Raw genomic sequence first — 11,800 nt, forward strand, 5'->3', positions numbered from 1 at the left:
AACAAACTCTAATCAGTCTAATTGAAATTTCCGCTGCAAAACGATGCCTATACATATACATAAAAATTACCTAATATTACAAAGTTGTAAGAGGTTGAACGTGCCCTCGTACCTCGTACAACAGACCACAAATCTCGTACTTGTCCGAGGAACCACGTACGATCGGCAATCCTAAACCAGCGTTAAATGAGTGCGACTGTGTGCGAAACTCAAGTCAAGTAATTGACAACTTCGTAGTTAGCGACGTGATCAAGAAGTTTTGCAATGACCTTCCACAAGACCCATCCGGCTCGTTATCACCATCTTACTTACTAAGTAATTCTGTGGGACTGTATTCCGGTGTGAAGTGGAAGACAAGATTATAGATATCCTATTTTAGGCCTCTACTATGGCAGCGCATCTACAATCTCCAATCACAGCTGATCATGAGTGATGCCGACATACCATCAGGTGATCCTCTTGTGCAATTGTCACACTATCTACCTATGCCATGAAAATCGTAACTAATGAAATTTTGTATGCGTACACTGCCTGTCTGCCCCGTTGTTAGTGGCTGATTTTGGCACCAATTAGTGACAATATGGCGCCTCCGTTTGGCTTAATGCTTTAAGAGCATGTCGGTATTCGGCTCCCTTCGCCTGTTACAAAGAAAGTAGGCGATGTCTATGCAAATGTAACAAAAACAATTCTGCGTGTAGGATATCGTGCACACAAATGTACGCCTTAGGTGAAATAAGATTCTGGAAGAACGGTTAGCAGTCACATTTTGTCTTAAGAGACTTCTTTATGGTGTGGAAATACGTTTTATGCATTTAGCTCTGTTCGGGTATCCATATACCCTCGCCCTGCGAGCCCCATGGCTCGCACACGAGGATATTAGCCAACGACTAACCAATTTACAAAAAAATTAAGTTAGCCGTTGTAGCTCAGGGTGCACCAGGCCCAGGCGTTACTATTCCTCACCCTATGAGGAGGGTCGGTTAGAAGGAGTTGTAACGTTCAAGCACTCAGGGTGGCTTCCGTCGTCGCACCACGTGTCTAAGAGTGAGCCCACATTTGTATTATTTCTGCCGCGGCGTATGGAATGTTTAGAGGGAGCCGTGTCATTACTTCATGTTCGTTTTATTGACACGCTGCTTCTGACATATCACTTTTGTTAACTGTTTTAACTACTTAAGGGCGGGCATCGGGTCAATGCTAGGGTAATAGGTAGCGCTAGCTCGCGCCACAGCACTGTCTACCCTAGAATTGACACAATGCATGCCTATGGTTTTAACATTGTAATTAGACAAAAACAAAAAAATAGAAAATACTATAACGCCTGCTAAATACGACATGCAACTTCCACCCACTCGTAACTATGGTCAATTTGATCGAAATAAATTTAAGTAATTAATAATTGTTGTTCCAGATAGCAGCGTGATGGTGCGGCGGACGACGCCGGCGCGAACGCGTTGATCTCTCCACATGCCGGCTCCGATCTGCAGTCAGCAGAAAGGTGTGAGATTAACCCCCTCTTTCACCATTCATTGATTAAACTTATTTGACGAATAAATTTAATGCCGTCTCTGTTTGTTTTGTTCGAATAGACGGAGACGGCATCACATTTATCCGTCAAATAAATTTTGTCAATGGGTGGTAAAACAGCCCCGTTAGACAGAAATAAATAATGAATGCGATAGTAAGCGTCCACGCCTTAGCCAATACGGCCTCTGGTTTGCACTATGGTCTCTCAAGCAGAGGGTCGTGGGTTCGAGAGCATTTTTGTGTATCATTTGAGTTTTCCCTTGAGTTTTACGGTAAAATCATGACGAAACCTGGAAAAAATTCGATGATGTCTGTAAAGTTCCAAATCCGCACTGAACCATGAGAACTACGGCCCAAGTCCTCTCATTTTTTTAGGCCTGTGCCCTACAATGGGACGTATATTATATGTAATGGGCCGAGATGAACATGTAACTCTCTGACAAACAAAACTTTTCAGAAGGAAATAATGCCTATCCCTTATTTACCCTTACTGATGTTTTTTGTTAAAGTTTGAGGTGTCTCCTACCCAATAGGCAATGAAAAAAATCGGACAGACAAATTGTTTTCATCGGTTATAAAGAAATTCTTGTATTTTTTTTAATGTAAGCTTAACGTTCACTGTAGGTATTTTTTATTGAATGTACTACCTACTATCTATCACTAAGACCGAAAACTCAGCCTGCATGCACCCACTTCTCATTAGCTCTGTACAAAAAAACTTAGTCACCAGACTGTACCATTTGTGCTTCAAATATAAAATATCACACAACTTCAGAAATAAGATCATGCCTGAACAGGAACGGGGTTGTTCCGCTAGGTATTTAAATGAAACGTCACATAGCTTAGATAACTCTCTGGCCTGGACATAGACAGATTGTTAATTGGATACGGTCCCTCGCTATACACGGACTTTTAGATAAAATCGAATCTGACTAACTTGATTTGCTGGACTAGATGTGAACGGTTAAGCTTTTATAAATGCATAATTAGTTGAAAAAAAATTACGAATTTGTTCCTAACTCGAGTGAAGATTAGGGTGTTGATGTTTAGATTTAGTTGCCACACTGTAAACATGTCAAAGTGGTTCAAAGTGAATTTTACTGTTTGTTTCTAATCAGTGCAGGGTCAGTGTAAATAAAACGATGCGATTGGTCAATCGTTCTTAAGACGTACCTATAGTCACGCTTGAAAACAAAATTAGCAAAGAAACTAGCTTGGGTAAATGTTTACTTCACCATTCATAAGCTACGTTTCAATAGGGATGTGCTGCCTGTCATTAAGATCAACAAAATACAGCGTAGTAGAGACTCTAATTTGCATGTCGTTGAAATTTGGACTGGAATTTTTTGGATGTTTTGCCTTCTCGGGATACATTTAACAGAATAGTCCGCTACCGTCTCGTTCTGTTTCGTCATTATTAGAAGGTGACAATGGCAAAGATTGTCAGCCCGTTTTACCCACTATATGTCCTTTAATTTAAAATTTACATACACACATACATTTTTTAACGAGTAACGGAAATATATACTAGACTCTGGCAAAATTATCCCCTGATGAGCAGTCATATTTTTTTAAAAACTAACACACATAACATCGGGGATAAAGCAAATACTCGTAAATCCGCGTAACCAGTATTGGATAATTCCGGGTAGGTATCTATCAAACTTAGCCAATTTCCAATTTTTACTCCAAATCCATTGAAAAATAATACAAATATGAAGTAAAACTCCCTCTACACGTAGTGCAGATACGCGGCATGTACGTATGCTAAATAAGTGGTTTTGCATTATCCCCGGCGATATGTCATTCACTAGCTACAAAAGTGACAGCGGGATTGATGGACGATGTGAGGACGGCCAGTCGTTGGTTGCACATTTATGCAGAAATACTGTGAAACCCAAGATAACCGAGTCACATAACTTTAATCAAAATTGCACATTGTGCAAAAGATGCACATTTATGCAGAAATACTGTGAAACTGAAGATAACCGAATCACATAACTTTAATCAAAATACTGAAACATTAAGTCGAACTCCATTGATTTTTTTGTAATCAGGCGTGTGGACTCCAAGGTACTCTTACTGTACAGATTATAAACACAAAAATCTTCACTAGATATATTCATTACGCGATGTTAAGGGTTAATGTTAATGAGCTTCCAGTAATTCAACGCAGTTGCGTGCATCATGATCACGGGCAGACATGTATCTAGTTACATAGTTCTCATAAATTTATGTAGTGTAAATAGCCGTGAATTATTAAAAAGCAGTCTTTATCTTTATATTTTTAAACTGGACATATATTCACAACATTGCATTCGTAAAGAATCGATACATGAAATAAAGTTTATTTGCTTCCCCCATCCAGAGCACACCAAATATCGCTTGCGGGAACTTCAAAATCCAATATCAATAACCCTTTCAAGCATAGTAAGGTTGAAGAAGCGCTGACTGACTGAATAAAGAGTTTTGGACCGGCTACGTCTCCTTGGGAAGATTGCAGTTTCTTAGTGATTTTTCGATTTAGTCCAACTTTCACAGTTAGACATTTCACCTTATCAATAATTTTTCATTGTTTATTCCATTCGCAAAATCGAATTGCTATTGAACGATATACTTACGGTCAAGCGATTTTAGCTTCAAGAGAAGATGCGATTGGGTTCTGTAACACATTTATAATGAAAAATGAAAGCACTTACATAGTTCGCTTAGAATATCTCAAAGTTATTCCTCCAATTTTAAACAGCTACTTACAAATTACAACCTTGATTCAAATAGACTACATTATTTTTGCAATTTCGCTTGGTGGCTATTTAAATTTTAAAGCGAACAAGCGAGCGCTGAAGCTTCGTGCCTGAAGCGTTATTGACGTCATAAGCATAACAACTTTTGAAACTAGGTCGTGTATTCAATTCCGGGCCAGTGGCAAAAAAAATAATTATTATTCACGACCTTGCGACATGTGAGGTGCTCGTGAGGCTCGCATGACTCGTGTTCGACTGAATATTATGCATTTAAGTTATATCGGCACGGAAATCTTAATGAAATCAATAAAAACAGTCTATATATGTTAAAATATTATTTGAATATGTAGGAAACATTCAGACAAAACAAACATTCAGACAAAAAAATGTTTACCAGCTTTTTGCTGACACTTCTTGAACTTGTCATCCAATCCAACCCATGTACGTAATGTATATCAAATTTCAAGTCAACTCGGCCACTAGAATTGGATCAAACTTAACTTGTAAAATTAGAAGCAAAGAAATAATTATACGAGATGAAGTTAAGTAAAGCTTGTAAAAACATGAGGATTTTACACTTTGTTTCCATATTTACAATAAAGTTAAAGAAAACAATGAAACTACTGTACCTATCTGTATATTTGACTTTACAATAGTTTTAAAACTTTTAGTTGATTTTCAATTCCAGTATTCGTGTAGCAATTTTCATATGCGACCCATATTGCGCTATTCGAATATTTGAACTTACATTAATTTGACCACATTGTCCGAACACCTACGTATCAGAGTTGTATGTATCATGTTACGTTAAAACCCGTTACGATCAAATTAATAAAAACACGAATATAACCCAATTTTACCAAAGACACTATTATGATAATCAAACTTTTTTTAATTGGAAATTAACTCGTATATAGTTTGAAATCGTTAGGCTGCGCGAGAAAACGAAATTCTGTGAGAGGAAAAGCACGCAACTGAAACTCTGAAAAATACAAATTTATTTCTTAATTTAATTACATATTACATTAAAATTCATTGAAAATACAAATAAAATTCAATTACAGATAACAGTAAAATACATCTTATTCCCTTTCGAAGTTTTTCTCTCTATCTTTTGCTGATCCGTCTATCAGTGGAATGTCATTTTTAATAAGTTTTTTTTGCTGGCTCTACTTACATTGTACCCAGTTTAAGTCGATGCCAACAGTTGAAGAGTTCCGTCCTGCGGAGACGATCCTGGCAAGATCACCAAAATTGCATTACCAGAATACTTCACTACTAACTGCCTATACTACTACTAGAATACTGTCATTAAACTTACACTAACTAGTACGCCAAATTTAGACACAATGAAATACCAGGTCAAAAAACGGTTCACATATTTTGAAACCACTACTTGTTTACATTACATTATGAACGTGACAAGTTAAATAGAGACTGTTAAAAAGAAAAAATTCAAAGTGTCATATCGGACTACTCATTCATTCGCCTAGCCTTTAGAGAGACAAGCGATAAGAAACTTCTTAAAAAACGAGAAGTTAAGCGAACTTAAATCTTTCGAGCTTTCATCATATCGCAGATGATACTATAATGCCGCATAACTAACAATGTCTAATGCCGCTTACCGAATCTACAAAAAATAGCAAAATTGAGATATCAGAAAAAAAATGAATTGATAACCTCCTCCTTTTTTTGAAGTCGGTTAAAAACTGGTATATATACTGAGCGGCAAAAAATCTGGCCCTCAAATATATGCCGTACTTAATAGGTTTTGCATGTAGAGCGGGCCAAATTTTGTGCCGCTGAGTATACTTATAAACACAAAAACATTTAATTTTACAGCTCTCCTGTAAAATTTTATCTCTAGTCAGACACGCGGCATTGCAGTGTCATCGACGATATACTTGACCCTTTTTGTTCACAGATGTCCTAATATGGGTTGGACATGCATCGTGGCACGCGCTGTGGCCTTCTTCCTCATGCTCAACCGCGCCTCGGCACTCACATCCGACATGTAAGAAAGATTGACCCTCTTTGTCGCCTAGTTGATTCAATGATGCCCGTGAAGCCTTAATTTTCTCTATTTACCTAAATAATGTCTGAACGAAAATGCAGTTATTTAGAAAACTTCTCTATTTTTTTATTACACGATGATTTGTAATCGGTGGTTAGGAGTTGAAAAAATATTAAGCAGCTAAAATTGAACAGGCGAGATCTGAAGCAATCAGTCTTAAATCTTAATTGCTTAATATTTTACAATCTTATTAAAACCAATAACTATCGTATGCATTACTGAATTAAAAAAAATGGTATCTGATCACCGAATAAAAACCGTGGTGTGTTTTAACGAGGCTTTAGTACACTAGATGTGACTATGTCATATCAGTAAATTACATGACCAATCTTTTTAGCTTTATTAACACAAGCTTTTATCGAATAAATGAAAGCATATTTATCTTGTAATTATTATTGATAATAATATTTATATTATATAAGAATCTAATATGTGTGTGAGAAAAAATAGATGCTTCATGTCGCCATAAATGTTAGCGTGCTTAGCTCTCTGTAACTCAAAATCTTTCAATCTGTATCAATAAAGTAACCATTTAAAAAGCGTACCTACTACTGATTCGTGTTCATTACAAAGCCTCCGTACTGACGACCAAATGTTCATCATTAAACACTTACGTTGATCGCATTAAAAAATATTATCCAACGCAGCTTTTTGCGGTCCATTGCAATATCGACGTTTCAATTTAATTCCGATCAGATACTTGCCTCATCCAGAGCGCTGCTATAATGAAAGCTAGTTGATTTATAATCAAACTCAGATTTTCGCGTAGTAATATTTGAACTTTTTTCACACATATTGAGTAAAAGCTGCAAGAGTGGCGACCGTCCAAGCGAAGGTAACTTGCTAGCCGGCACAGCGCTGGCGGAGCGTGAAGTTCCTCGCTCTATTAATATACCCTTTAGATGGTGTTATGTAAATTGTCTGTGGAGCCCTTGCGCCCCTCGTGTACATAATTATCGATTAGGATGGAATTCAATAAAGCTTTTACAACTTCGGAAACGTTGAGAAAGACTAGGTCTAAATGATTATCAAGAAATTTTATAAATTCTCGAAAACAATGTGAAATCGTGAAAGGAGTAGACCGCAAATGAGTTAATAACATTATCTCTGATTGCAATACTGGATATGGTTGCCTTTTAGACGTTGTTGAGCCCGTCCCTTTGTTGTGGCAAGGTAATGGGTGCTAATCTAAAATCGATACCAAGTTTGCCACACTTAATTTTCCGTGATAATATGCTACTAAGATTAATGTTTCTTCTGCTTATGATGGCCGAGTGTCAGCCTTTTGTGATTTACTACTTCGTTATATGAAATCTACTTTCGTTCGAGGTTTAATATTTTTCACTCGATTCTTTCCAGTTTTGCAGCGGGAAAGTCGGACAAAGAGATATTGGACAACTTACTGAAAAACTCCCGCTATGATAAAAGACTGCTTCCACCAGTAGATGGTAAGATATTTTATAATTAGATTGCTTTGTTTTAGTTTATCATAGACGTGTCTTACATTGTTTTCTATATGTTTTAAAGGATGTAAAAATTGATGTAATAATTGCAGATCCAGAATTTTGTTGTGGCCTAACATCGCCCAATGACTCTCTGGCACAAAATAGGGTCGGACTGTCCTCGCTCCGGCCTCGCTCGCACAATCGCGGTGCGTTGTGTTTCATGTTTTTGAAAAGAGAAATTCATCCTTTGTATATATACTTGCTGTAGCGTCCTTACGTATTAAGCGCCTATCTGTTGCACGCTATTTCTATGTCTAGGTTTTCTTCCCATGACCGCTTGCTTCTTCTTGACGGTATGTCTGTGTACAAATTATGTTTTATTTTAAATCACTATTTATGTTTATTTCATGCACTTGTTTAAATGTGTTAGTTGAGCACACTATTACACCGAGTTGGTAGTTCGACGTTGATTCTCTCTGCAGCAGTTATACTCTAGACTAGGCATTCTCGGTTAACGTTATAACCCATATTAAATTAAATCTTCGTTTGACAGTTAAAACATTTCAGTACAGTGCCTTTTGTTTTATTTTCCGCTTTGTTACTTCCTACGTTTTCTCTTTTCACAAACATCAAACACGAATCGTATTTAATAGAAAATGCTGTATTTCTTTGTCTTTCAAATCTCGGGTCTGCCTATTCTTAGTTTGGATTATTATTTCAACGTTTCGTGGATACCATGCCTCTTTTAATTCCAATTCTTGCTAACAAATATTAGGCATTTCTTTCACCCACATTTAATGATTTGCTTTTGAGAGGTAAGACCACAGTCATAGATAGATAGATTATTCAGTACAAATCTAAAAAAGAGAAGTTTTAGATTACTGCACAAAATCAAGTCACTTCCTGATGTCTATATAAAACCTATAGATTAACCTAAGTGCATGTATGTCTTTACTGTGTTTTGTTAGTATGATACTGTCCTAGCTTATAGATCATTAATCAAAAACTTTACGATTTCTTCCTATTCGTTTTCAGGTGTCCTCACCGTAAATGTTAGCGTGCTACTTCTTAGTTTAGCATCTCCAGATGAATCTAGTCTTGTAAGTAGATGTCATAATATATACCACTAAATACCTTTGCTTTTTTTCAAGGAGCCGGTTAACTTTGCCTTAATCGGCTTACGATCGCAGCCATGCCACTTAGCAGTAATAGAACGTACTAAGATATATATCGTTCTGACCTTTTGCTCCCTTAAACTTGTATACTGATGTGTGTCTTTTCAGTTTCTTGATAACTGTTTTTGATTTCCGGCCATTTTGCGACCGACAGTTTGGGGATGATGACAAGGCTCATATGTTTCAGAAATACGAAGTAGAATTCCTCCTGCAGCAGCAGTGGTACGACCCGCGCCTGCGTTACTCCAACCAGTCGCACTACGACTTCTTGAACGCCATCCATCACCACGAAGACATATGGCTTCCTGACACCTACTTCATCATGCACGGCGACTTCAAGGTTAGTCTTCCACCAATCGTCCTTCAATGTATCAGTGTAACCAGTGTTATCAAATTTTTATAGTAAATTGTTTCCACCATGCTCACGTCTGAAGGAATTTTCCCAGCACTCATGGGTATTTATGAAAACGCAACTAGTTTTAACCGCTTATTGAACTTCATTGGCCTTTATATGTATATATATGCCTTTTTAAAATCATTTAGGGTTCACGAAGGTCGTAAAGTAACCATCACACGCGCTCTTGTGTTTCATTGATATGGCAGTTTACATTACGTGTAATTGTGTTTCAGGACCCGATCATACCAATGCACTTCGCGTTGCGTATTTATCGTAACGGCACTATAAACTATTTGATGCGGCGGCATCTAATCTTGTCCTGTCAGGGGCGGCTCAACATCTTTCCTTTTGATGACCCATTGTGTTCATTTGCCTTAGAAAGTAGTAAGTAGAACTCTCACAGAGATTTACTCGGATTTTCGAATTGACAAGCTCAGTTTTTATAAACGTCATAATGCTATTTCTATTTTTAGTATCATACGAGCAATCAGCAATCACTTACGTGTGGAAAAATGACGAGGATACACTCCGAAAGTCACCGTCGTTGACGACGCTGAACGCGTACCTCATCCAAAACCAGACGATCGCTTGCCCGATCAAGGCCAGCTGGAGAGGTGAGCTGACCACTATCAGCGACCATGACATATTAACATTGCTTATTACAACATTATATTTATATATAACAATGACAAATTAATTTAAATTATGTAGTTTAGCCTCCCGAAATTATTTTATTTTCTTAAAGCACATCCTTACACATTGCACCAGAAGGGATAAGTGATGTTTTCATTATATTCAAATTCTAATTAACTCTTTTCAGCTTGGTCTTGATTTATGTTTGAGGTTATTTTAAACTTTAGTTATGTCATGTAAACATAAAGTAGATGCTTTTAGACTGTGGAAGTTTCAAACTTTAGTATAGCTAGCATGTTCTTCATATAGTGGTTTGATCAGTATATCCAATAGTTTTGAATCATAAACAGTACTGAAACAGACTTTTATGAAAGAGCTAAACAGTTTCCTAATAAAAGTAGTTGTAACTTAAATGTTAATGTGAGTAAAAATAATTAGAGTATAGAATGTAAGATTGTATTAACGTCTTTGCAAGCAGCTGAGGGTAATTCACTTTACGAAGAAGACGAAGAGCTGACATGTAATCTTTGCCAGAGACGCTTTGAGGAGCAAGGTACTGAGCGCCGGGCGAGCTCCGTCCGGTGCCGTCCGGTCGTATTTACAGTAATATTCCGCTTATGTGTGAGTAAATGCGTTGTTGTGGATGCTCGATGTAACGCGGCCACAGACTTGGGACTCGGACCTCAGCGTCAAATGACAAGTTTAAGCGGCGGATTTATACCACGTAACATTAGGTTGTTTCATAAGTCGCTACAGTATCTCACAAACTTTATCCTAGCATGCCTATACTATTCGTTTTGGTATTCAACTAAGAGTAAACTGCAAACAATTCTAAAGTAATTCAAGTAAATGTTTTGATTACATTTAGCTTAACACCTGAATGTATGATGAATGTAAATAGTTGCTAGTTATTTATTAAACTCTCTTCTCGCTGTAGATCTTCTACGTTTAGTCCTCTTAGCTGTAGCAACGACTGAAACAGCCGACCGTCCGTACTTAGTATCATCCTCTCATACCATGCACGTAGTATAATTGATGTACTTAAATGCACGTGTTTGAAATAGTTTGCTCTCATATATTTGAACAAACTACACTTCATTCAGTTGTTCCTTTACATCCGAACACTATGCGCTTTACTCATACATACCGATAGTATTTTAGTTTACTTATTACATTAATTATTTTGTTTGACTCGCTAAAAACATTTGGTGTTTACTACAAGACCACAGACTGAATGGAGTTACTTGGAATTATCTATTCACGTCACTTTCAACCTGTTATACTTATCGTATACATCAAAGTGTAAATGTTATTCTGTTTGATGTGCTAGTTTTCGTAACAATGTTAACTCCGCAGGTAACTACAGCTGTTTAAAAGTCGACCTAATCTTTACAAGAGATCGAGCGTTCTACTTTACTACAGTATTTATCCCTGGGATCATATTGGTGACGTCTTCGTTCATCACCTTTTGGTTGGAGTGGAACGCGGTGCCTGCGCGTTCCATGATAGGTAACAAGCCAGATGGACAGCGGGATTGCGCGGTCTCGCATTTTTAAGCATCCTTTCTTAGCATCTAGATGTGGCTGGGGCTGCCTTGAACACGCTAGCAAACTATTTTGCAGATCAAGTCGCGATGTAAATAACCAGTCTTACCAACTCTCACGGCCTAGCGCTTAAATTTAATTGTTTTTAGATTGTGCTTGCTATTTCTAGGTAATTACAGCTGCCTGAAGGTGGATCTCATCTTCACAGCGGGATAGATCATTTTACTTCACCACTGTTTTCATTCCGGGAATCATTTTGGT

The 11,800-nt window shown here is 37.4% G+C and overlaps 1 protein-coding gene across 1 annotated transcript in view; it reads left to right on the forward strand.

The window, feature by feature from the left end:
* LOC141427179 (glutamate-gated chloride channel subunit beta-like) overlaps window positions 1-11,755 on the forward strand; it is a 143,174-nt gene extending 131,419 nt beyond the window's left edge. The window contains exons 2-13 of the mRNA XM_074086411.1: window positions 1,412-1,498; window positions 6,196-6,285; window positions 7,705-7,793; window positions 7,901-7,996; window positions 8,826-8,890; window positions 9,153-9,305; window positions 9,400-9,420; window positions 9,596-9,746; window positions 9,836-9,976; window positions 10,474-10,548; window positions 11,352-11,504; window positions 11,709-11,755. Coding sequence (XP_073942512.1) covers window positions 6,206-6,285; window positions 7,705-7,793; window positions 7,901-7,996; window positions 8,826-8,890; window positions 9,153-9,305; window positions 9,400-9,420; window positions 9,596-9,746; window positions 9,836-9,976; window positions 10,474-10,548; window positions 11,352-11,504; window positions 11,709-11,755 — 1,071 coding nt within the window. The 5' untranslated portion in view covers window positions 1,412-1,498; window positions 6,196-6,205. The remainder of the gene's footprint in view (window positions 1-1,411; window positions 1,499-6,195; window positions 6,286-7,704; window positions 7,794-7,900; window positions 7,997-8,825; window positions 8,891-9,152; window positions 9,306-9,399; window positions 9,421-9,595; window positions 9,747-9,835; window positions 9,977-10,473; window positions 10,549-11,351; window positions 11,505-11,708) is intronic.
* Window positions 11,756-11,800: the final 45 nt, after the last annotated feature.

The sequence above is a fragment of the Choristoneura fumiferana genome, chromosome 4 (genome assembly GCF_025370935.1).
Source record: "Choristoneura fumiferana chromosome 4, NRCan_CFum_1, whole genome shotgun sequence".
Classification (NCBI taxonomy): Eukaryota; Metazoa; Arthropoda; class Insecta; order Lepidoptera; family Tortricidae; genus Choristoneura; species Choristoneura fumiferana.